This window comes from Copadichromis virginalis, linkage group LG5 (genome assembly GCF_057382275.1).
Source record: "Copadichromis virginalis isolate Kocher_CV1m ecotype Utaka linkage group LG5, C_Virginalis_male_GT1.1, whole genome shotgun sequence".
NCBI lineage: Eukaryota > Metazoa > Chordata > Actinopteri > Cichliformes > Cichlidae > Copadichromis > Copadichromis virginalis.
In genome coordinates, this window is record NC_140622.1 from 17,800,749 (window position 1) to 17,827,282 (window position 26,534).

The 26,534-nt window shown below is 42.0% G+C and overlaps 1 protein-coding gene across 4 annotated transcripts in view; it reads right to left on the minus strand.

Annotated features, from left to right (window-relative positions):
• The window catches only part of ppfia4 (PTPRF interacting protein alpha 4), a 72,972-nt gene that overhangs the window by 1,723 nt on the left and 44,715 nt on the right, over window positions 1–26,534 (minus strand). For 2 of the 4 annotated variants that reach the window (XM_085456313.1, XM_085456316.1), the window contains 28 exons: window positions 19,675–19,776; window positions 19,373–19,537; window positions 18,595–18,669; window positions 17,609–17,680; window positions 14,804–15,025; window positions 12,670–12,804; window positions 11,831–11,965; window positions 11,578–11,661; window positions 10,721–10,852; window positions 10,483–10,545; window positions 9,794–9,885; window positions 9,545–9,674; window positions 8,851–9,047; window positions 7,079–7,307; window positions 6,940–6,975; window positions 6,716–6,837; window positions 6,395–6,507; window positions 6,020–6,101; window positions 5,834–5,915; window positions 5,431–5,631; window positions 4,786–4,848; window positions 4,394–4,420; window positions 2,860–3,035; window positions 2,622–2,719; window positions 1,665–1,840; window positions 1,115–1,183; window positions 844–1,030; window positions 607–704 (listed from right to left, as the gene is read on the minus strand). In XM_085456313.1, the coding sequence (XP_085312439.1) occupies window positions 646–704; window positions 844–1,030; window positions 1,115–1,183; window positions 1,665–1,840; window positions 2,622–2,719; window positions 2,860–3,035; window positions 4,394–4,420; window positions 4,786–4,848; window positions 5,431–5,631; window positions 5,834–5,915; window positions 6,020–6,101; window positions 6,395–6,507; window positions 6,716–6,837; window positions 6,940–6,975; window positions 7,079–7,307; window positions 8,851–9,047; window positions 9,545–9,674; window positions 9,794–9,885; window positions 10,483–10,545; window positions 10,721–10,852; window positions 11,578–11,661; window positions 11,831–11,965; window positions 12,670–12,804; window positions 14,804–15,025; window positions 17,609–17,680; window positions 18,595–18,669; window positions 19,373–19,537; window positions 19,675–19,776 (3,324 nt within the window). In that variant the 3' untranslated portion in view covers window positions 607–645. The remainder of the gene's footprint in view (window positions 1–606; window positions 705–843; window positions 1,031–1,114; window positions 1,184–1,664; window positions 1,841–2,621; window positions 2,720–2,859; window positions 3,036–4,393; window positions 4,421–4,785; window positions 4,849–5,430; window positions 5,632–5,833; window positions 5,916–6,019; window positions 6,102–6,394; window positions 6,508–6,715; window positions 6,838–6,939; window positions 6,976–7,078; window positions 7,308–8,850; window positions 9,048–9,544; window positions 9,675–9,793; window positions 9,886–10,482; window positions 10,546–10,720; window positions 10,853–11,577; window positions 11,662–11,830; window positions 11,966–12,669; window positions 12,805–14,803; window positions 15,026–17,608; window positions 17,681–18,594; window positions 18,670–19,372; window positions 19,538–19,674; window positions 19,777–26,534) is intronic. The other 2 variants (XM_085456314.1, XM_085456315.1) reach the window with 2 other exon arrangements.

Here is a 26,534-nt window from a genome sequence, read left to right on the forward strand (position 1 = left end):
ACGACATCTTACTTGATTTATTGTGTTCAAAGATTTTCAGAAAACTTGACTTCTGACCTTGACCTTGAGTTCAAGGTCACCAAGATTCAAACTCATCCAAGATTTTTGGTAACTGCAACTATGGTATGAATTAGAAAATCCTACTTTCTCGAGCCGTCGTATTTCTCTACTTGGGTGTTAACGCCATCCACCAGCTCAGGTAGGTGATGACAACATGCTGCCAGTCTTTAGCTCTCTTCCACAGTGTCTCTTTTGTCCTGTCTCCCTGAGCCTGGTTCTACAGGAGGGTTCTTCCTGTTAAAAGGGAGTTTTTCCTTCCCACTATCGCCAAATGCTTGCTCATAGAAGGCATCTTTACCTTAGAATATACAGCGCCTTCAGGCAACTCTTATTGTGATTGAGCTCTCTCTCTATATAAAAAAGAACTGAATTGATTGATGATGATTAAAATTTTGGATACAGCTTCTGCTTTGATTGATCTATTGTATATGCAGTAGTAAACTCTCAGACTTAGCCTGCACACCTTTTGTTAATTGCCTCTTGAAAGTTAGAGTCCTACAATGCTAGCTGTGACCACAGTATCCTGTCCAGCTTCTGTTCGCTTACCTGTCAGCATTAACGCTCCTGTTAGTAAGTAGAGAGTAGTTAACATGAATAGGTCCGCACAGCCGAGGGATCAAGTCTCGGGGTTGCTGGGGGAGGAGCTTGAGAGCATTGCACGCAATTGATTTTGAGCACAGCAAGACAGAGAGGACACGACATGCAGTTAGTCAAGGCAACCACAGTGAGGCTCATAGCTACATACAGAAAATGAACTAGGTATTGCTTAGTATTGTAACATACCTTCAGGTTGAAGCTGTTTCTTGGATGCCAAATTCATAGAAGGCGGCATGGACATGGACGGCATGCGGAAGCCAGCTGGCAGCGTTTCCATGGAGCCTGCCATCATCCCCAGCCCAGTCCCTCCTTCACGTGCCCGAAACCTCTTGCGCCATGATGGAGAGCGTCGAAAGGACTTGTCATCTCCACTCTTCAAAGACAGAAAAGCAAGGTGAGGAAATTTGCCTTCTTCAAACAACACTGTATTTGATTTATATAGCAGCTTGAGAGGTACCTCCTCGAGTCTGCGGTCAGTCCCTAAAGCTAACAGGTTGTTGAATTCCCTCTCCAGAACCTGTCGCGCCTGAAAAACAAAAACCCGTTGAATACAGTAAAACAACCTCTAAATAAAGAAACATTTTTTGGTTGAACATCCATCAATCAGTACATCCCTTTTCTTCTGCATATCCAATTCAGCGTTGCAGGCAGGCTGGAGCCTATGACTTTTAAATATAGACAACTGGGCCAGATTGCTAATGTGTACTGAAACCTGGCCAGAAAATAGTTGAATTCTGGGTAAAGATACCTGTTCACTATACAAAAATCGAATGGGTAAAATGTGTGAGATATTGCAATTTGAAATTAAACACAACTTACTGGTTTATTTTAGGTTTAAGTCAATATTCTGCACAGAGACTTTGTACTTTTTTCATAATTCCTTGTAAAATGGACAAAACTATACTTTCAATTTTGTTATACAAAAATCCAACTTTTCTTCCCCTAAAAATCAGTTCAGTCATTCCATGTCGAGTGTAAGGAGTCAATCTATTTTCTTTTATATCCACCTGTGTGTTCTGCATAGGAATCTGCAGGATGAGTGCTAGGCTGCTGTAGTCGAAAGTTTCATCCAGAGCGACGAGCGCTCCATGAACGCCACTCTCCAGCAAGTTGCCGCTATACTCCCTTAGACCAATGGACTGGACCCAGTGGATCACCTGCTCATTGGTCCACACCAAAACATCTACAATAAAGGAAGAATAAATCCGATACATGGTACATACCAATGCTGACAGACTGTCAACATTAATCTGTCCCAAAAAAGCAGTGACACTGTGTAAAATTTTATGTATTATTAACATTATTATATATACCAGAAAATTGCACAAAAATGTTAAATGTTGAGACTGACAAATGTTATTACTTTTTAATATACTGTATATGATTACTGTGAATGATTAATATATCCAAACATTTTTTTAAACAGACCACCCTGAATTAAAAAATAAATGTCATTTGTAGAAAAGTTCAGAGAAAGCAATAGAGAGATAATGTGCAGGTCCACATAGTGTCAACTCACGGGCACACTCCCTTTGTTCATTTAAAGCACAGCTGTCAGCCAGCTTTCGAAGTTGGAACAGACGGGGTGTGTGCATGTGTGTGTGTGTTTATGCGTTTGTAAACAGGGCAGGATTCTGATCTGACACGACAGCTGAGTCAAGTTCATGTGCTGAACTCAAGGTCAGAAGAGCGAGAGGTCTGGCTAGGTCTAAGTGTGTGCATGTGTCTGTGTGTGTGGAGCACTTTTGGCAAGTGAGGTTTTAGATCATAAGATTGGCTTTTTGACAGTTGAAGGAGCAGCTGTTTGAATGCTCAGTCCAACCTGACGCTATCAGATAAAACCACTAGGTGGTACTCTGGCCTGACGAGACTCTCGATGTGTCGATGCGTGCTTGCTTATGAATCTGTGTTATGTTTTTTTTTTTTTATCACTATGTGTGTATCAGGGTGTGTGTAAACTCTACCTTTCATGTCATGTTGGCTATCCTCTCTTCGCCGCTCTAGGTCTTTCCTGTCATAATTGAGTCTTTTCAAGCACATAATCCCATACTGCAGACTAGCCCTAATACACAGACCGACACAAACACAGAGCAGCACATATACACCATTAGCCTCCTCATCTCCATTGCTAATGCACCCAGTTAGCAGATGAAAGAGAAAGCGTATCCAACAGAAGCTAAGCTAATGGCCACAGCTACAGACCTGTGGAAGCTGTCCACCATTTTGAGGTGGCTCCTTAGGTCCTTCTTGGTCAGATGGTCCAGCATTCTTGCGTCCACCAGACACTCCATGAAGTAGGAGCGGTACTGAGGCAGACCAAGGCTGGGCAGCCATTCATTTCCTATCCACTCATGATTCATGTCTCCATATGCCAAAGTCTGTAAGGGAGAACAGCATCCAATGATGAGTGTAACAGAAAGATGAAAGACTAGAAAAACTGTCTGTGATATTTTTCACCGGGAATAATTTGGACTGAACAATGTTTATGGCTCCATTTTACATATCTATTACTTCTATATATCACGTGTATATATTATCGCTTCCACTGCATTTTATGTACATATATTAAAAAAAATCTGTCTTCTAGTGTATTTTACTTTACACGGTACCACTTTTACATAGTACAAATCTATCTTTCTCTATCTATCTGTCCCTGAGGCAATCTGGGTTATGCTAATATCTTAGTGGTACACTGAGACAAATAAGTAGCACTCATGTTTTTCTTAGCCAGAAATGTTTTCAGTGCTTTTTATACCCCTGTTAACAGACTCAAGAATGCTAACAACAGACTTAATATTTTGTTTACATTCAACAACAGCTGCTGGTTAAGCTATATAACCCACCTATTAATAGGTAGAAAATAATTATCACTTCATATCATTGTTATATATTTATGTCATACGCTATTACTATTTATATATAATCTGAAAACAAAGTTGACTTAAAGGTACAGTCATTCATTTTTGAGTGTTTATTTTATTTATATCTACACACTGATAATTACATCTTCCAACAAACTGATGGATCCTCATAAACTTAGAATTACCGTACTCCATTAACAAATACATAGAAATAACTGCTGGTTTGTGTTACCCCTCCATCTTGTATACAGTGGTGGAGATGGAGATCGCCATTTTTCCTAATCAAGTTTTATGCGTGTGGCCAGAGACCGGCCACAGACGTAGAGCGCCAGTTTTATATCCTCTATCAGAATGAATAGATATGGACAGCTGGCATATCGACAGCTACAGATTGTCCACAGATGATCGGCAGCCAGAGTGTTTTGTCCTATAGCAGCCACCGTAACTGAAGCGGAAGGGTGAGTGCAATTTTCTATCTACTGATATCTATTGGTTTTATCTATTTTACACACTGTAACTTGAATTGTAACTTTATTTAAGTGTGTACCTGTCCAGCTATCTACATGGGGACCACTTTGAGTTTTTGATCATCAAAGTGAGGACATATCAAACAGTGAAGACCCGAATGCTAGTCCTTAGAGTCCTCACACCCTTTCACACCAAGGCCTGTTTGAGGTTTATAACCTTTTTAGGTTTAATATCAGATAACAGATAACAATAGCACTGAGAAAGTGATAAGGAAGGGGCAAAAGAATGCATTATGTTGTCGCATGTCCTCACAAGAGTAGCCACACAATTGTGGCAATATCTGTGTGTGAGCCTCTGTACACTTTCACTCTGTATGTAGACAGATTTTTGCAGATCAGCAGCCTCACCTGTGCCCAGCTGCCTTCCTCATTCTCCTGAGTAGCAGCATGGTAAAGATAATGTTTGAGTTAGAGAGACAGGAGCTAATCAAGCACACACATACTAAACATTCAGAAACATACGCACGCAAGATCTTTGCAGTAATTACATATCAGCACTCGTAGTATTAATTGACCTTTGCATGAAGACGCAGATCACATGACCACAGTTTACATCAGTTAGCATCCAATCCACATACAAATACCAGCAGAAGCATTGATGCATATTAGTGTATGGTTTAGTCGACATTTGAAAGGGGTCTTCCAGGAGAGGACATATGTGTGTCACGGTGGGGACAGCGTGAGCGTGAGAGGGTGTCAGGTGGGGGTAATGGGGAAGGGAGCACCCAGATGGTACTAACCGCTTTAGTGGAGGAAGCCAGGTTCTCCATCTCTTCATGAGTCACCCACACATTTCCGGAGGACTGCTCAGAGGACGAGAACACACCCAAACACACACACACAGACATGAAAAAAAAAAATCATGCATACACGCAGGCGCACACAAACACACCCAAGAATGCACTCATGTATATTTTCACACATTTCAACCCCCACGCACCCACACACACAGACAAAAAGACACACACACACAGAGACAAACATTGTGTTGAGTGATGCCAAGGGAGGGAGTGTATTTCAGGCAGGTAGCTTGTAGCTTTATCTGGCACTAGTTGTGTGTTGTTTCCCCACGGTAACCCATGCAATTTATGGCAGCTGAAAAGGACAAGTCAGCCTAGTTGAAGGCATGAATCAAGCCTCTACTGCAGTCTGAACAGAAGCACAAAAAAAGTGTGAGGAGGCATCACTTGAGAGTGCAGAGTGAAGCTTAAGACGAAAAGTGGATCAGCTTTTGAAAAACTGTTCATGTCACATTCCTGGATTTTTTTTTTCTTTGCTCGAGGAGCTTATTTACTCATGTATTAAGTATTTATGTTTGCATAATTACGTGCCTGTAAGAAACATTTAGTTGTGTTATCTGAGGTGCAGTGGGTGTGTTTGTTTACCGTTCTGGAAGTGAGCGGCGCAGAGGGGCTGGTGAGAGAGACCATCTCCTGGATGGCCAAGCGGAGTTTGAGCCGGTGCAGAGGGTTGCTGATGCCAATCTCCCGCTGGATCTCTGTGTCTGACAGAGCTGACATGATGGCTCCGCTCTTCACGTTGGCACGACAAGCTGCCACATACCAGGCTGGCATACCCACCCACAGCTGGTGAGAGTCATCAAGACATTCAACGTCATTACCACTCTCCCCATAAATGGTCATAATTATAGAAGAAGTTAGTGCAGATCGGGCCACGTGTCAGCTCGGTAACTGATAATACTGCATTCCCCTCCTACAGATGGCAGCCTGGCATAAATAGAGGTCACTTTTATGGAAACTGGGAAGGGTTTGCAGATTAGTGGAATACCTCTAGCCATGAGACAACAGTAGGCCCATCCCACTGAGCAAATGGCAGGCCTTTTTTTCTTGCATCTTCCAGAAGTTCATGCCTAAGGAGGGTATTAAAAGTAAAGGCAGACATGTAAGTAAATAATAAAAAAAGATGGCTTTCTAAATCATTTTAGCAACAACTGAAAAACAAATTGATCATTACTTTTTCTTCAGTCTTCGGTCCCTCTCAGCCTGCGTGCCCAGTTTTCCCAGAGTCATAGTGTCACCGATCCCCATCTCAAAGTCTGAAATATGACACCCTCAAAATATTGATTCTTCATACTTGATAAACATAAAGCACAGATTTTGAGTAAAATGCAACTGAAACATATAAAATCAAAGATTTATTTATCAGTCAAATAATTAATCATTCATGTAACATTTTATATGGTACTTGTGTAACAAAATGATATGGAAGATTTACATGTAATTAAATTAGTTTAAATAAGTATATGTGTCTCTTTCTCTGTAAATGCACAATCACTCATACAGTGTGGATGAACGTGGGCAGTTATGTGGTTTGTAGTCTGCAATGTACCTGATAAAGCTGGTAGAGGCTGTCCTTCCCTGCTAACAGTTTGGTCCATTCGTCCCTTCTCTTTTTTTCCAAACAATCGCCCAATGGATGATTTGATTCCTTTCTTCTGTTTGCTGCAGCAAAGAGTAGCCAAAATAGTATTAATATGGCATTTACATTACCATCAACAATAATTTGGTGCCCACAGAGGACATAGTAGTATGTTTTTGTTAAATCTGGTACTTAGACCTTTGCCTTTGTCCTCTCCAGTGTGACATAGTTTGTCTTCATTTACTCGCTGCGTGTTACTGTTAGTGTGAGCGTGTGAATGTGTGTATTTACCCTCGTCCATCCTCCAAACTGCCAGTGAACTGGGCAAAATTGGTTTCCAGCCGTAAACTGCGGGGGGAAGAAGGAGGTGATGTCTCACACTTGATAGTTGCTTTGTCCACTTCCACTGGGGACTGAAAAAAACAAAGGTAACTCAGCTTAGATGGAAAAGTAGACAGTGAGACAAACAGTCAAAAACCCAGACTGTTGGATATAAGATACATTTGCAAACTTACTGCTACTTTCCTTCTGTGTTTTCTCAAGTCGCTTGGCTAAAAGAAACAAAACAGCACATGGTAAGATCACTTTTGTTTAACTTCCACATACTGCTGTCTGTGTGTATATGACAGGCTTAGCGCGTGTGTGCTTTCTGACCAGAGTCATTATGCCTAGATGGTGGCTGGTATTGCGCCCGTGATGTTTGGGTGTAGAGTGGCCGCTGGTGGGTGGGGAGGAGGATGATGCCAGCGACTGAGCAGTGGCGGAAGTGGGCAGGGCCCGTGGTCGTAGCGTCACATTGAGTCCGTCCATGCTGCCGCTGTTCACGCGAGACTCAATCTCGTCGGAGCGCAGGTCTGCAGACTCCCTCTCTACCTGAATCATCCTGGTCACACGCACACGCACAGATACCCGGTAAAGTCGAGCACTTGGCCTGCTGTCTCTTAACTAACTCGTACGTTACAGATAATATATTTGCAGTGATCGATAAAGTAATTTAAAATCCATAATAATTACTTTCCTATTTACTTTGAATTTTTTTTCATCTTTAGTTCTTGTTCTGCACGCAGTGATAAAATGTTTCTTGTTTTCAGTAAATCTAGGAAACGGTAATATATGATATTAAATAAACTGGTTAAAGTGTGATGAAAAAGAGCAATAATCCCAAAATAATGGATATAAAACACCATTAGTGTAACTACGATTTTATTGCTTTGAGGGAGTGTGGCTCTTTTGCAGCATAATCAGCAGCTACTTTGCAATTTCTTTCCTGCAGCATATTGTGAGGTGTCAAAAAGAGGACCTTGTTTAGTATAAACTGTTAAAAAAAAAAGAAAAAGAAAATAGCATCCTGTTTCAGCAGGAAAAATAAGTGAAAGGTTCTATCAACCTGAAATCACCTCTGTGTCTATTTTTTGTATACAGTAATTGCATTTTGTTTCTGCCTTCCCCTTGATGATTTACTCACAACTGTACTTCTCACTTTTTTCTTTTTTGCATTTATCCGTTGACTCTTTAAAAGCTCTTTTAATCAGGAAGTTGAATTCACAAAGTCCTGAATGATCAGGTTTCATCGCATCTTAAAAGCCTCACAGTACCATATTATTACAATAGAGCAGCCTTACTTATGGTTCATAGAGGTTCCAAAAGTAGAGGCCGAGCCTTCAGCTATCCTCTTGCATGGAACCAGTGTCCAGACCTTTTTTTTTTTCAGAGCTAAACCTTCCCCAATGCTTTTAATATTAAGATTAAAAGACATCTTTTTGATCAAACTTTCCATTATATGTGTATTAGATTACCTTGAAACACCAGTCAGTTATGCTGCTATAGAGTCAGCCTTCTGGAGACCTCCCATGATACACTGAGCACCTCCTCTCCTCTGCTTTCCTTTCTTTCACTGTCAATGCATTTATTATATGCCAGTAGCTTTGTGCCTTCTCTCTGGCATAGTTTGTGCTTTGTCCTTTATGCTTTTTTGTTATCTTTTTGTGCCCTCCTTCCTCTCTTTGGTTACTCGTCTACACAACTGTTCACAGCAGACGGCCTCTATTCCTGAGCCTGGAGGTGTCTTTTTGTTATAATGAAGTTTTTTTGTTTCCACTACTGCTTGCCCATAGGGGATCAGTGGATCATTAGTTTTCTATCTGTATTATTATAGGGTCTTTATGTTACAGTATGGGGACCTTGAGATGACTCTAAATAAAATGTCTCTATCGGTCACGGTGCATTCTGTCTGACTCCGGGCCTTTTTTTTCCAGCACCTTTATTTAGTTGCACAGTCGTCATCATGTTCCTTTTCATGTAGCTGGTTTGGTATTGTATTTGGTATTGTGAACTTTTCCTATCTGTATCTTTTTTCTTGGTGTTGCACTGATCCCAACTTCCCCACGGGGACTGAAGCTGCAATGTAATGTGCCTGTAAACGCCACCTTATCTCTTCATTGATAGCATCAAGCTGCTCCTGCAGCATGAGGGCCAGAGTCTGAGCATCTGATTGACCGCTGGGGGAAAGCAGGGCTGAGCTAACATCATCATCCAGGTCTGACTCTGCTTCGATGTCGCTGCCAAGGAGGTGGCTGACGCTCCCACGCAGAGATGGGTAGTCCTGTTCAAACACCGCACACACCTAAAGAGAGCATATACACATTGGCATACGCACACCAACAATGGTTATTTTTGAATACAACACAAATACAACACATCCTTGAAAAAAACACATATAAATATACATAAAGAACGTGTTGCATGGATGAGTCCTGATTAAATGCAATACACTTAAAAATCACTATATGACACTTGTGGCCAGCTATGAGAATAAATGGATGAACAGGAAACTTACATCACACAGCATGTCCATGGCAGCAAGTGAGAGAGACAGGAAGACACAGAGGTTAGTAGAAAATGGGAAGTTAGGCATGAGGATCATCACACATCAGCCAAGCACTGACACTTACTAGCAAAGCAGATATGAACCTGGATTAAGCACCCGTAAGCAGCTGCATGTGGTTAGAAGAGCAGTTGAAATGAGATCTCGATCTCTGCAATCATGTTTGTGTGTGTATGCAAGGAGCTGTGGGGTTTCTTTGGGGATATGAAAAAAAACCCAAAAAACACAATAACCACCTTGTTTGGGTCGTCTCGCAGCGCTGAAAGTCTGCCCTTTTGTGCCCGCCTGATCACAGTTGTGCTGTAGTGGCCATCCTGGCCCTCAACCACGGAGAAGCGAAGATCGCTGGAGCTACCCAAGTGAGATCTGCAATTTTATACGTGGAACAGATCAGAAAAAATGACGGATAGTACGGTAAAGTATAAATGGTGGTATGAGGGAGGACAGAGGAACGAGGAGGAACGCAGAGGAACAGCTATATGTACCGAGGGTGAGTTCCATCTCCAAAAGCCCCACTGCGGCGTTTCAAATGGTCAATCTCATTTCTTAGCTTGTCAATCTCTCCAATCAGACGTTCCTAAAGGAAAAATGGAGGCATTATGGACAATAGATTTTTTTTCTTAAGCAAAAAATAGCAAGACTAAGGCTAAGTAAAAGTCCAAGTAAAAAGTCTAGCTTACAAAAATATTTTATCAAGGATGAATATTCTATTAAGTATTAAAGAAAAATGTGTGCTCAGCCTTAGAACAACTAAAGTACTAAATGGATATTGGTTGTTTGTGCACTAAGTATAAGAAAAATAGAGACATATTGACCTGACTCTGTGTGAAAGTAACAAAATCTTCCAGGTCACTGTGCCATGCCAAAATTAGCCTTGCTTATAGCAAATATTCCCAATAGGTTTGACTAACTCTTGAAGGTGGTTAGCTAGTTTTTAAAGTGGAGGTCATTTCAGCTACTTTTTGTATGGTTGTGGGAAATTTAATCCATAACATGACTTGATTCATATCACCTCCTAAAAATTTGTATTAAATTAAAAGAGTCAAGACACATGGACAAGAAAACTGTATTTTTGTAAAAAGTCACCAGTTATTATGAGGCAGGAACGTTGAAAGCAAGAAGACAATTGTGTTTTTTTAATGGTTTTTAGGTGATTCACCAAAGCCATACTAACCCTGGTGTGGTGAAATTCTTCAAGTTGTTTCTGGCAGTTCTCGAGGTCCTGAATGAGAGCGTTCTGAGAAAAAAATAAAACAAAACAAAAGAAACCAGACATGACCCTGCATCTGAACAGATCTGTCCTCTAAGAAGAACATGTCTTGTACTGCGCATTAATTTGGTTTGTGAACCATAAACAACAACAATATGAGATGATGCTGTTGCTTTGATGAGCGCGTGTGCACAGGCCTTGCCTTGTCCTCCAGGGCAGCCATGCGTTCTTTCAAATGTAGCTGCAGCCTTTCATTGGACTCGGTGAGCAGACGATCCACAGTGTCAGATAAACGCTTGTTGTGCTCCTCGTTCATTTTCTCCCTCTGACGAGCCTGATGAGCAGAGACGGAGAAACCAGACGAGGGGAATGACATCATCAAATTTTCTCTTTGATACAGACTCAACGTGGGTGTATTTATGCAGCTAATCAGGCATCTCTACACGGATTAAAGGATGAAGTGTGTATTTAGCCCTAGATCACCAGCTGCCAGATATAGGTCTTCTTGGCCAACAATGGATCTAACAGTCTGAATGATTTAATTATAGTCATTTACATCATGATAAAAAAGGGGGGTTAAATGGCTTCTCTTAAACGTGAAGCGCTCTGCTTAATATGTACTCTGAAGTAATTTAATTCACCTAAATTGACATGGGGAAACACAAACACCCATCTGCATCCTCAGAAAGCTCTTTTTACTAAATATAGTCATGAGATCGCATGGAGAGAGAGAGAAATTAGCCTTGCGTGAATTATTCAGAGTCTAAAGATAGCAGCCAATCAGTCTTATAGGGGAGAGGGGTGTGTGTGCATGTGTTGCAGCAAGATATGTGAATTTGGTTTGAATTCATGCAACAGTGCACCGGGAAAATAAAGAACTCTTCTTGAATGTGTGTTTCCTGTGTGTTTGCGTATGTACACGTATGCATGAGGGAGCACACAGCCAAGAGTCAAGGCATCCAGCTAATGTGGGGCATCAGCCCGCACGTGCACGCATTATCGTGAGAGGTCAGAGAGAACCTGCAGGGCTGCTGCACACATACACACAGGCACACACACCCTTCCTAGCTCCTGGTTCTTCTCCTCCAGTTGTGACTCCAGCTGTCTGAGCCGCTCCTCCACGTTGCCATGGCGTTCCTCGGCCTAAAGGGGGAGACACGCACATGTCTGTACAACTGCCTCAAGAAGAACACTGCTCTCCTGCAATCTTATCTATGTTTTTTATTTGTAAGCCATGTGAATCTTGTTATATCAGTAACATTTGCAAAAGCTTCTACAGCTTTGTGTGTGTGAGTGTGTGTGTGTGTGTTACCTTGGAGAGCGCTGCCACTCTCTGTGCCAGTTCAGCCTCTACCTCTGGCAGTGTCTCAGCCTTCCTCATGGTCTGAGCCAGCCTCTGCTCTGCCATCTCCAGCATCTCCTGCAGCTGGCGCACCTTCTCCTCACTCTGACAGACAGACAGACACACACACGCACACACACACACACACACACACATGCACGCACGCACACACACGAGTGATATTATTGCAATCACAAGAGAGGTGTAATCAGTCTACTGCAGCCAGCGAGTAGCAAGGACATAACATATGGTCATTCACAGAGGATGTTGCTGGTGTTTCCCATGCGGAGCTGAACTTAGATTCAACCTGAACTACACATGAACCTCGGAGCAGCGTGTTTCGATTGCTCACTCACTGACGATAATACTCTCCCAAACTTTAAATGTATTTTTGCAGATGGCCGAGGCATGAAATATTAAAAAGAAATAAAAACAGCACACATAAGCCTGGATGCACAATTAATACTTGTCACAGTGTATCAAAATAAATGTGATATTTCTGGTATCCCTTAACAACACACTAACATTATAAAACAGTCAAGGATGCCTGAATACAGCAGAGGAATGAAAACATTCTTAAAAACGGACTGAATGGCTGTTTATGACAGAAATGCCTACCTTGTTGTTTGTTTAGGAAGGTGACATTAAGCAGGTCAACCATCATCTATTTCCACTTAACTTTTGTTTTAAAAACAATTATCTACAAATGCATGTTTCTGAATGACAATTATGCACTCAGCCTGTAATAAAGCTCATTATGCAGACTGTTGGGTTGTTAACTGTGTGTGGCTAATGCTGCCGAGTGTTACCTGTCGGTGCAGGGAGTCCTTGGTGGCTAGTTCGTTTTCCAACTTGTCGTTGAGGTCATGGATGTGTGTCGTCTCTCGCTGAGCAGCCAGATAGCGTTTCTCCAATGTCGTTATCCTCTCCTCCATATCTTCTCTCTGCAGGTGGAGAAACACAACATTAACAATCAAGTCATATAGTAACAGTCGATCATGTCTACTACACGTGCAGGGAGCAAATGTTTTTAGCTAAGCTTTAGTTTTTATCCATCTCCAGGTTTTCATCAGTGCATTTTTAAACATTCAGGCAAATTTAAACTGTATACTGATCAAAATGGCTACGCTGCTACGCTGGACCAAGATGGAAGTGACTGCTAAGTGATCCTTGTTTACTGCTTATACTGTACTTCTCCCCTGTGTATAACCAGATAGATAGTATACCGATTTATTTTTCAGTATTCAGTTAATGTTTGCCACGGTTCCTAAATTAAAGAAACACACTTTATCCAGGAGATGTATGGGAACTCTGTCGGTCATTTTAAAGAAAAAAGACTCCATCGCTGGATTCATCATCTCTGGGAATGAGGAAAACTCATTCATGTATGTCCAACACTTAGTTGGAATATCGGCTGACAACAAACGCTACCTTTTCTCCTGAATCACAGACGGGAAGTAAGCAACTGCTCCATCCTCCTGTCACAGCCCTGCCCTGAGCAAAGCTTGTGGCAAACTGTGTGCTAAAACTGCCTGTTGTGTCTGATTAGCTTTAAGTTGTTTCCAGTCGTTTCTGGTCCCTGTACAGCTGCAGCGAGAGCTTGGGTCTCATTGCCAGCGGTAAGTCACACTGAGCAGGCAGGCCTGCACTTTGTCACCGATTCTGTTCATAATATTTATGGACAGAATTTCTAGGGGCAGCCGGAGGTGGAGGGTAGAGGGTTTGGTGGTCTTTGAATATTGTCTCTGCTTTTTGCAGATGATGTGGTTCTGGTAGCTTCATCAGACAGTGACCTCCGGCTTGCACTGTGGCTGTTTGCAGCTGAGTGTGAAACATTGGATGAGAAGTAACACTTTTGACTATTAGGTCATGACTCTCAGATGGATAAGGGCGGTGTGCACACTCCCAGGTCTAGCATGAGTTGCTACACCATATGGAAGAATTTAAGCATCTTAGGGTCCTGTTCACGTGATGGTGGAGTGGAAGACCAACAGGCAGGTTGGTGCTGATGTCAATTTATAGGTCAATTGTGTTTACATTCCACCCTCACCTATGGTCATGAGTGACTATAATAATAAGACCAGGGATACAAGGGTTGGTTATTTCAGCGGGACTCAGACTAAAGCCACTACTCCACACTAATAGGAGACAATTTAGTTGGTTTGGGCATCTGATCAGGATGCCCCCGGGATGTGTCTCGGTGAGTGGTTGTGGTACAGGACATGCTGAAGAGGACTGACTGGTTTTTGGTTTCAATATGACCCAGACCCAGAGTTTTTTCATATATACAAATACAACAAAAACAATGTTTACTTGAAATTACTGAAAATGAACGGATACTAGAGTCAAAGGAAGCTTTAAAATAATAGTATGGATTACACTTGGAATAAAAGTTTTATTAAAGAAAAGTAAAGTTTTTTGTTTTGCATAATATGCTAACTAATAGTAACTTTGCAATAATTATAATATTTCTTTCTTGATATTAATATTAATTGCATAACTAATGTTGCTTTGAAAAGAAATTTATTAAATATTAAAGAAGTATATTAAATATATTGGTGGAATAAGGGTCACTAATATTATATATATTATATATACATATTTTATATATATTTTCCCAAAATGTAATGAACTTTAAAAAGTTTCTTCTAATTAATTACTTGAAATAGCTACATCCACGCTACACAAATCTATCTGCCTTTATGCAATGTGGTCTTTTTGAAGGACTGAGAATATGACTCAATGGCATAAGAAAAATCTTGTTACTTTGTGAAATAACAAGATAGGGAGTAATAAAGGTCCACGACATTTCCTCATAAATCAGCAACTGATTTATGAGGAAAATGTTTACATTTTTCTTCCTTGCAAAGTTGAACATTTTTGCTGCCCACTGCTTGCTCCCAGAACCAAAGCACATTTTTTGACTCCATCCTTTACTGTCACCTCTCTCTGTTCCCTCTGTTGTTTGATTGACAGCTCCTCGCTGCGGCTCAGTTCTCTGCGTGCATTCGCAAGCTCTGCCTCGAGCTCAGTGACGCGGTGGTTAAGAGTGGCACAGTGCTCGCGGCTTTGAGCCAGCTCTTTATTGGTCCGATCCAGCAGCTCCTGAAGCTCAGATGCCCTGCTGCCGTCATCGTGGGCATCTATAGAGCCATTGGGAAGTCTCTGTAAGGCAGACACATACAATTAGCAGATCCATCATTATATACACTTTTCACATAAAATGCATCTCATGTATTACACAGATGCAAATCTACATGCTGTGTTTGGAGGGTATCTGATAAAGTTCTTGTTTTAGAGTTTTAGAGCTGATAAAGTTCTTGAGTGACCTAGATCAGAGTGGTGGGTTTTATGCATACAGGGTTGGGTTATGTGAGGGTAGGCTGCTATGTTGTTGTTTTGATGTTGTTTCTCTTCTTTCCAAAGCTCAGAGTGCAGTTAATTCCAGGCTCTTAATTAAACAAATCTTCAGGGACACATTCAGACAGCAACGCAGTGGGCAGCCAAAGTTAGCAGGACCCCCTCTGCTCCGTTGTGTTTCCATTTTGCCTGTGCATGACTTCCTTACAGAAACGTAAAGATTCACACAAATGCCCGGGGAAATAGGGCTAAATAGTGTGAAACTGTGTAATATGGCACACCTGGGGATCCATGAGTGGCTCCCTGTGACTGTAAAACAGCGTGGTACGAGCTCACGAACTAAGAGTGTGTCACTATCACTGTGTAGGACCCTGTAATGCTGAAAAAAGCATTTTCATTTTGCGCTTTCTTGAATAAAAATATTCCTCACTGAGGGCTGGTTGCAACATCAGTCCGTTCTCACTCTCAACTTGTCAGGACTCGTCGGCTTTAGTGGCGTTTTTCACAGTGCAGGGTGGGCTAGCAGAGGTCACACAGAAGTCCCAGATGTGATAAGGCCAAAGGGATGTGGTGATGTTGTCATTGTCGGGGGACATGCAGTGATGACACTAGGAGCAGGTAACTGCTGTAGCCAAGAAAATGTCAGAGCTGCTTGACAGAAAAAGAGATTTTTGCCTTATATTGAATCTTTTATGTTGTGAAATGGGGTACACACCCCCATCACCATCAACGGCGCTGCTGTGGAGAGAGTGAGCAGCTTCCGCTTCCTTGGTGTACATCTGGCTTATGTGGTCAGTACACATAAACAAAACAGTGAAGAAGGCGCAGCAGCGCCTCTTCTTTCTCAGGAGACTGAAAAGATTCGGCATGAGCCCCCGCATCCTCAGGACCTTCTATCACTGTGCCATTGAGAGCATCCTCACTGGATGCATCACCACCTGGTACGGCAACAGCACCGCTTACAACCGCAAAGCTCTCCAGCGAGTAGTGCGGTGCTCTGAACGGATAATTGGAGGTGAGCTTCCCTCCCTCCAAGACGTCTACAGGAAGCGCTGCCTGAGGAAAGCGAGGAGGATCATCAAGGACTCCAGTCACCCCAGCCATAAACTGTTCAGACTGCTTCCATCAGGAAGGAGGTTCTGCAGCATCCGGTCCCGTACCAGCAGACTGAGAGACAGCTTTTTCCATCAGGCCATCAGACTGCTGAACACGTCATAGACACCTCACCTCCACTACTGGAACTTCAACATTATGCACTACATACTGTACAGTAATGCCACTGTTTTGCACATATTCAACTCTGTATATTTTATATATTTTATTTATTGTTTACTCTATTTAATTTGTAAAATATGTATACACACACACACACACACACACACACACACACACACACACACACGTAGAAAAACATATTTAGTATACACATCCAGTAATGCATATACTATTATATATTGTACATATATTTATTAGTCTCAGATGTAGCCGTTCTTATATTTTGCTTGTTTTACGTTATTGTATTTTTGCAGAACTCTGTTGCTTGTGAAGCTCGCACACAAGAATTTCACTCACATGTACTGTACCAGTGTACCTGCACATGTGATGTGACAATAAAAGTGATTTGATTTGATTTGGCATATTTTAAAGCTAAAATAAACCTAGCCGTGCAATCTAATGCCTAAACCTAACCAAAAAAGGCATAGAAATGAAAAAAAAAAACTGTACCAGGCAGACAAACTTTTCTGGTTTGGCTTTTGTTCTTCCTCATGTGGAAAATTGACACTATAGGTGGTCCTGTGCAATGGAAAACGCTCTCATGGGGGTACCCCTTGTGTAGCAAGAAATGGTTCCTGACAAAGCATCTTCATGTAATGAGTTGGGAGTGGGAACTTGTGGCAAAACACTGCAGGGCAGTGGCTGTCAGCAGTGCAGCGGGTGTCATCGATAAATGTCCTAACAGAGTGTGTGTTTGCACACTTCACACTCTGTGACATCTAAACGGCACTCACCCTACTAATGGCCACACTCTAGCCAGTTCTCTCTTCTTTCCTCCCCCACTGCCTATCCTCCATGCTTTTGTTTTTTCTTAATAAAAAGTTGATACATTTCTTTTTAGATGTAAATCTTTGGTTTTTCTATCTGATCCACTCACAGTCACACGTGTTTGTTTCAGCCCCAGCCTCAAACCAGGCTTGAATGAAGGGCAAGAGTTAGCAACCCAATCAGAAAGGTAAGGGAAGATTTATGCTCCTTTGTGTATAGATATGTGTGGGTCACTGTGTAGGAGGAAGACAGAAAGGAGATACAAAAGCAGACGGGCAGACAAATACTATCAGCAGGCACAAAATAAAACACATAGCACAAAAACAATCACACAGCCAGGAAGACCTTCCATGTAGGTTTGGATCCATCTGTTCGCTCCACTGAGTCACCATCCTTCCTCTGTCTCACCATGTTCAACTGCAATGTAGATTAAAAAGACCAAAAAAAGAACACTGAATAAACGTACTTACTTTTCTTGTCACTTAGTCGATCCAAGAACAGAACCCAGCCTCCCAAAGGGAAGCATGGCTGCCAGACAACAAGATCTCTCATGTTTTACATATCTGCAAATATGAATAATGCTCAAAAAAAAAAGAAAAGAGGTGCGAAGGAGGATTCGCTTTAGTCAAATAAGACTCTTTGATCAGTGCAATTTACAGTAACAAGGTTTGATTTTGAATCAAATTAAGAATTTGTTCTTTGTTTACCTTTTAATGTATAAATCAGGAATGTCAAACCCATTTTACATCGGTGTAAAGACATTTAGCTACACATTTAATCCCCGATAAGAATTAATGAGGAAAATAAGTCCAATCAACGACATGTCTCAGTTTGTCTACATGATAAATGTGTAAAAGTACATTAAAAGATCTGTTTGCTGAGGACAAATTTTTCAGTAGATATTTGTATAGTAGGTAGTGAAAAACAACGGGGGAGGTCTTTATCAATAGGAAAGGCTGGAAACGTATTAAAATAGAGTTAAAAGTTCTAAATCTATGCGCTTCTTCACCTTTCCCAAAGCCTAATTGGGCTGAATTGGAGTCTTTGTGAGGACGATTTTTGCCCCTGAGCCCTATGTTTCACACATCTATACATAGATGTTTTATGTATATGAACAGAGGATTGAGAAGACTCTCACACAGTGTGATACGCAAATTGTATATCCGATCACACTCGAGGCATTACCAGATGTCAACTAGGGATTGAGCAGATGTTTTACTTACCATCAACGACACACATAGACACACACACACACACACACACACACACACACACACACACACACACACACACACACATAAAAACTCTGCACATAGATACGCATTGCTCACCTCTTGCGTGGTAGTTGCTAGCTGCCCCTCCAGGGTGGCAACCCTCTCCAGAGCCACCCGAAGCCTCTCTCGCACCTGCCAAACACACCGTCCACACGTTTAATCAGTTATTTTAAGCTTTCAAGGCAAAGCAATCTAAACTACATGATTTTTAGTTTTCACTTTTATATTAACCTCCTGGCATCCACATATGTGGACATCACATTTTGGGTTGTCTAGACCAACATACTAAATTTTGCTCTACAAGGGCCTGATATCCACTTACAGGGACATTATACTGCCTCTGTTTTATCAAAATTTAAAACGAATGTCTTCATATGTGGCTCTCATTTTTCTTAGAAACACAAATTGTGTAAAAAACAAACAAACCGGTGATTCTTTGTTTTTACATTCATCGAGTCCCAATCAGCCCAAATATCAAAGAGAAATTAAACATGCACGCTGTGGAAAAGTTCAGGTTTTAGGAGATTAATATAGAGTCAGATTATTTTTTCATCTGCATCCATTTGCTGTACAATTCTGTTGCCAATGCTGTTTTCTCTTAATAAAGTCTCATGACTTCAGCCACTGTCTGTTTTTGTCCTAAACAGAGGTTCGTCAATAACTAAGAAACAGTGAAAAAAGGCAAAAATTCTGTTAAAAGACACATTTGAAGCAAGAAACTGTTAAGATATTGTGTCCTCAAGTTTCTAGATTTGTCATTTACTTGTCAGAACTAACCTCTGTCATGCAATATGTGTGTGTGTGTGTGTGTGTGAGAACGAGCGAGAGAGTCCACCTTTTCATCCAGAGCCTTGTGGTGTTCAAAGAGCGACTTCAGAGCTTTGAGGACCTCCACCTCGCTGGAGACTCCAGATGGTGGGGGTGCCTGTCTTTTTACCACTGTCATTCTCAGACTACGTTCGTGACGAGACACCAGACACTCCAGGTGCTCCAACAGCAGCTACAGCACGAACACACACACACCAATGTATGCATGACCAAAGAGAATACTAATTCCAGAAACATTGTTTGTTTTCATCAGCGTCAAACACACGCACGCCCTCAAAGACACACACGTACACACATAGACACACATACCCTGGTGTTGTTCCTTTCTGCTTTCAGCTCAGATATTTCCTCCTCTTTCTCCAGCAGCTGCTCGCGGCATATGTTCAGCTCCTTTGTGAGGGTGGCAAACTCCTACACAACAAATACACACACAACACCCATACAGAGGTTAATAGTGTATCACTGATCGAGGTAATGGCTGAGTGCGTTTGTTTAACTGAGCACGAATCCAGCTGCAGTCTCGTAGTTAAAGAGTGTGTGCATGTGGCCGAGCTGTTTGGTGGCCAGACACAAGCACAAACAAGAGGAACACATTATCAGCAGGGGATGTCAGGGCACACTTAAATAATGGGCAGTCTAGGGTGGCTTCTCCAAAAATAAAAGTGTTCTTGTGTGAGAGATGATTTCTGGGAAAAAATTTTCTGTGCATCTGCGATAAGAGGTTGTCTAAGAGGCTGGAAATTCCATGACTCACTAGGTACAAAAACAGCACTATCTGAGCTGAATAAACAAAATGTGAGCTGTGCCACTCTGCCTACCTCAGTGTCTGGGTAATTTTCTGGCCCTTACATTGCTGTATTGTTGGTGTGGTCACGTCAGTGCTACTAAAGATAAGATTACGAACTTCTCATGAAACAACAAGTTTGTTCCACGGTGAAAAAATCTCTCAGTTCTTGCAATTGTCATTTCTATAAGTGATAGAACTGACAATGATGAGAACACCTCCAGCTGTCATTTATAACACACCGACCTCAGTTACTGACAGAAGGCTATACACTTCACTGAAGCTTTTACGCACTTGCAAGTGCAAGTAATACCAGTGTAATGTCGGGCTGATAAGAAAATGAAATATCGCGATAGATATGGGTAAAACATGCGCAGTGCCTTTGTTTACATACGCACATGGCAGCGACGCAGAATAAGAAGAGTGAAAGCGGGTCATTGAAAGAAACGGATGAACCAGAATTGGTTTGTAAAAATGCTGCAACTTCAGTGGTGTGGAACTGGTTTGGCTTTCATCTGTCAGAAGCACAACAAAGCACTATTTTTGGTAGCGGGCCGTCGTTATTACGCACACTTAAAATCAATCCTTTGATTTTTCTGAAAATCGACAGTGCCCCTTATAATCCCGTGTGCCTTATGTATGAATTCTGGTTGTGTTTACTGACCTCGAAATGATTTTATGTCGTACACGGCGCTCGAAAATCTGTCAAATGTTTCAGTACGGAGTGATACGTACTGTACTTCAACATAATATTACCGTATTGTGTGTGTATAACCTCTTTTTAAGTTTTGTGGATATTATACATGGTTATGCTGAGGATTTCCACTGGAAATGCCTTTTGGTTAAACTGTCAGCAAGGATTTGCATTTGCACTGTTAATTTTTTATATAACCTTAATGTACATAAAAAAGCTGCTTGTTTAAGTGAAAATACATTGATGGGGTTTTTTTGCACTAATAAAGTTGTGGAGTTGTAAAGCTCAAGCTCAAGAATGACCAAGGGCTGGGAGTGGCTCCAGCAGATCCCAGGACTGACATCTGAAATCTCCAGAAGAGCGCAGTCCAAGGAACAGCAAAGATACTATACAGGACCCTCAAGCTAGCAGGCCACTGGTAGAGGACCTGAGCTTAAAGGATAAAGATTTTAATTTTTAAAAAATGTTTTATTGCTCTTAATTTTGGATAGAGCATGGCTTTTTAAAACAATTTTCAGTCTTTATTGTTCAGCTAAGCTAACTGGCTAAGCTTACTGGCTTGTTAACATGTTAGTGTGTGTATGCACATTTGAAAGTTAAAATTTTAATACAAAAAGTGTTCTTCTCTGTTCCTACTGCCACAGAAGTCTCCAAATCTACTAGAGATATCAGCGCTCCCTTTCTAAGCAACCGCAAATGTCCCACACTTTATAAATTTGATGGACATTTTATGCTCTTTTGGCGTCGTAAATAGATAGCTCCATTACCTTTAATAGTTTGGGAGATGGCTGTCATAGAACTGCGGTTTTCTGCCGTAAGTTTGATTCTTTTATAGTACATAAACTTTAATGGAGTTTCACCTGACCATACAATGCTTCATTTTGGGGGCAAACAAGTGCTTTAAATGACAGCAGTAAAAAAGGTTTGTGTAGACGTTACACAAAAGTAGTTGTCGGCCTATCTGTACCTCACAATGTACTTTACGAGTATGTGAATCTGAATATGAGTTAACACAATGCAGCTCATCCTACCTCCTTACAACCATAATACATAATAATAACATATACATAATACATAAAACATCCATGCTAATTCTGATACTGTCACGTCTTCACATGCACTGGTTTGAGAGATAATGGTCCACATCCCGTTAAACTCCGATAAATCAAGAAAGGCTTCTCACTGTAATCTTTTGATCAGTGGAAGGAAAGGTGATGTGTCACCACATGGCTTTTTATGCACTAGTGGTGAATGGTAATGGACTGGTTCGTATATAATGCTTTTCTACTCTAACTGGGCGCTCAAAGCACTTTACACAACTTGCCTCATTCACACAAGCATTTATTTCTATGCTCTATGTAAATGCTTCTATCTACCATTCACAGACATTTCATTCACACAGACCAATCTTCCGATTAGTAGCTGACCTGCTCTACCACTTGAGCTATAGCCACTCACCCCACTAGTGTTATTAATGGTTAATGTAACCTATGTGAAGTCAATCCTTATGTCAGAGGGTGCTTCCTGGTCTCACAGCCCCACATCTAATCCACTTTCCTATGTGATTTTCTGTTATTCTGTCTGCAATCGATTAGATGTACTCGATTAGATGAGGTACTAAGAGTGCTGCTGCTACACTCTACATCAGAGAACCAGTCGGTGGCACACACATCTCCTGCTGGAAGTTGATTTTTAATATTTTTCCCCGATCGATCACACTGGAACAAAAATTGGATAGCTGTTTGTTCACCGAAGTCTGTGCATCTGTGTGTGCACGAGTGTGTGTGCGTTTGTTTTGTCCATGTTGTCTGAATGTCACTTGGTGCTTTGTTGGCATTTCCTGTGAGCTCGGCTGTAGTCCAAACCAATACCCAGCGGCTTACGGTCTCTCTGCTTGTCCAACACACACACACATCCACTTACAAACATATGCTTTTTCCTGAAGCTTGCTGCAGCTACGACACCGCACTCCTGGTCTCACGTTTTCCACAGATGACCTAAACACCAGCCCTGACTAGGAGATGTGTTTTTTAAAGTTAGTATGGAAATGTTCCACAACTGCAGCCCTACATGAAACTGGCACCACAGTGGCAATACACTGACAGGTGTGAAAATATGTTCCAAGACATGCCCCATTTGCACTGGCCTTCACCAGCAAAGCAGATGTGCTGATAAATTATCACTACTGAAGAATCTCTAGAGACCCTCAGCAATATTATACTAGCATTATAAGATAAAAATGCACATTTATATGAGAGAGGATGAACTACTAAATATAAATAAAGATATCATGCATTGCCTTTTCAACAATGTTTGATATCTTGTAAAAATCATAAAATCTCGGTGTGAACAGCTTACACGCAGCCCTGCCCGTTCGTGCAGCCTTTTCACAGAGAAATATAATAGGGATAAAAAATTACGTTATGCCCACTAATGTGCATGATGGATGGACTGTTTCTCCTGTAAGTTTGATTTCAATTTTAATCAAGAGGTTAATGCATCTTAGTGGGGAAGTGAAATTGTATCTGAGTTCTGTTACTGTAAACTTTGAAGAGGCTAATGATGTCAGTAGCTGATGTAGGGGGATGACCCACACTGCTCTCAGTACTTTTAATTAGCCCCACATTTCAGTCTTACCTTTAGCTTTACACTAATGATGCTGCTCTTTCTGCCAGTGTCTACCACTGTGCCACACGTTTGTGATATTTAACACATGTGTAGCCCTGGCTATATAAGTAGCTCATTATTTCAATTTGTTCATTAATATTGATAGTTAATTGCAAATGTTTAATGTGTTCAAGAATGTATACAAATGCCTGCAAAGTATGTGATGTGTGTCAGTTAAATGCACAACCTTTTTATTTGTATTTTGAGGTTTATGTCATTATTTTTGATATGGTATTGATATGTACTACAGCTCCAGTGAACCCTGAAGTAGTCTCAGGTAGAGGGGTGGGAGTAAGTGGGGAGCCGTGTGCACTCTGCAGGAAGCGAGAGAGACGAGAGCTGAACAGTGTCGAGTGAACGCAGAGTTCTTAGAAGGGCGACAGACGCATTTTCGGGTTGACGGATAGTTAACTGGAGTCGAGAACTGTTGTACCCTTCTGTGAGTAGGAGGAGACGGACGTCTTGCTGGTGTGTCAGAGAGGTCCCTTCTGCTGGTGTGCTGAAGTTATGTGTTCACGTGGGAGCACGTGGAAAGGACGACTGTGAGTGCTGCTGCCGCGGCCTGCTGGTAGCCGTGACCCAGTTTCCCCGCTATCCCCTTGAACTGCCTGGAGGTGTGAGTACTGTTGTTTGCACGTGCTTTTTATTTGTACTGCTTGGCAACAAGTGAAGCGACCATATTGTTTTAGGTCCCAACGCACCCGAGCCACGACTCAGGCCTGCAACGAGGGGTTTGCTAGCAGAAAGACTGTAGCACTTGAGGTGTGTGTGTGTGTTTGGTGAGAGTGCGTGTGGGCCCACAATATTATTTGATTATTTTGTTTCTGTTGAGGTAGATACCTTATCATTGTTTAACAAACTTTATTGATTTTACTTATTTTCTTTGTGTTGTTAATTCAGCATTCACTAAAGTGGAGTTAACTTTATAATTGACCTGCTTGTGTGTGATTTATTTCCATATAGTGTAGTTTTATTGCATATTTAATACCATAAGCATTAAAAAGGGAGTATCAATAGGAAAGTAACAACAGGAACCCAGGGCCCCTCTCAATAGAACGTGGGACGGGTGTTACACAATTATGGAGGCACCGCTGGGATGCTCCCGTGCTTAACTTTTCTAGTTTGTTCTTTAAAGGAGTATTTTGTTTACAGATTTTCACAGCCTAGCACACCAGCATTAGGGTTTGTATGATGACTACTCGAAAAGAGTCTCAAATTGCACCTGAGCTTAGTAGCTGGTGCAGTAAAGCAGGTATAGACCCAAACCGGGCTTTTGTACTGCATGATGTTCCTTCTGATTTTGACTTATCAGACATTGAAGAGACAGCTCAGTCAGTGAAAGCTTTTGGAAGAGTAAAAGTGAGAGATAGACTAAGAGACACCCAGACAGGCAATAACCTTGTGCTGTGTGAATGCCGTCAAGCTACTCAGCCAGACCGCATACCACCACATGTACAGCCATTGAATGGAGGTCCTGTCTGGAAGATTTCCCTCCTCACTGAATCTGTTGATGACTTCTCAGCCAAGCTTAAGAAACTAATGGTAGAAGAAGGCAAAACAATTGATGATGTTAGTGCCTTGCTGTCTACTGAAACCCCACAGGAAAACTCCCCTGAATCCATCATTCGGGCAGTCGGAGACCTGTTAGCGAAAACTATGCGACCTACCAGTGAGAATACTGCATCTCGACGTCTGCGGATATTCTCTGGCCACTCTCCCACTCCAGCAGGTGAAGAGAGCCTTGATAGCTGGGTTGAGCAGGCTCGCCTGATGATTGAAGAGTGTGACTGCTCTGAGAGAGAGAAGCGAAGGAGAGTAGTTGAGAGCCTAAAGGGACCGGCGTTGGAGATCATCCAAGCTGTACGGCGAGATAACCCTGATGCTAGCCCGGAGAGCTATGTAGAGTCTCTAGAAAGTGCATTTGGATCCCTGGAGTCAGGTGAAGAATTGTACCTCGCCTTCAGGAGCCTGGGTCAACAGCGAGGAGAAAAGCTGTCAGACTTCCTGAGAAGACTGGAACGCTCTCTGACCAAGGTAGTGCAGAGAGGGGGTCTCCCTAGCCATCGAGTCGACCGTGCACGTATTGACCAGCTTATACGGGGTGCAACTGAGTCAGAGATAATGTTACTGCAGCTAAGACTCAGAGAAAGAAAGGGAGAGCCACCCGCTTTCCTGAAGCTGCTCAGTGAGATTCGAGAAGAAGAAGACCATGCAAGAGTGAGGCATGAGTCAAACACCACAGTTAGACAAGTGAAAGTTGGCGAAGAGACAAAAGCCAAATCGACAGAGGTTCAAGAGCTCAAAGCCGAGATCAAAGAGTTACGCTCTGAGCTTAAAGAGTTAGCAAGCAAGCGCTCAGATGCCGAGCTAATGTTGAAACAAACCAAGAAAGTTGCTGAGACTGGCACGGAGAATGAAGTCCAACAGTTAAAGCAGCAAGTTCAACAGTTACAACACCAGCTGACCGTTATGGCAGTGTCACAGGGTTCAACCCAAACTGACTCAACAAAGAGAGATGGGAGAGCCAGACGAAGCAAGGTAAACAGACCATATGCTGCAAAAGATTCAGAAAGTTACTTCTGTTACCGGTGTGGGGAGAATGGCCATATTGCCACCCACTGCATGGCTCCTGAAAACACTGCCAAAGTAATTCAGAGGCTACTCGGAGCCCTTCGTAGGAGCAAAGAGGGAAAAGGAGCTACAGGTGGCGCTTCTGAGCCCACACAGGTCGGTTCCATCCGGAAAAGTTCCGTGCACACATCCTCACAGGGTGGACTCCCAGAAGGATTGGTCGGCCCGTCCATGATGACCGATGTGACCATAGAAGAACAACCATGTAAAGCTCTCCTTGACAGCGGCTCTCGAGTCACCATTATATTTGAGAGCTGGTATTCCCGTTTCATCCCCAATGTGCCCATTCTTCCTTTAAAAGATCTCGCCATATGGGGACTGAGTGATTCCAACTACCCATACAAGGGGTATGTGGCAGTTGAGGTGGGTTTTCCCCCCAACTCAAAGGAAGCT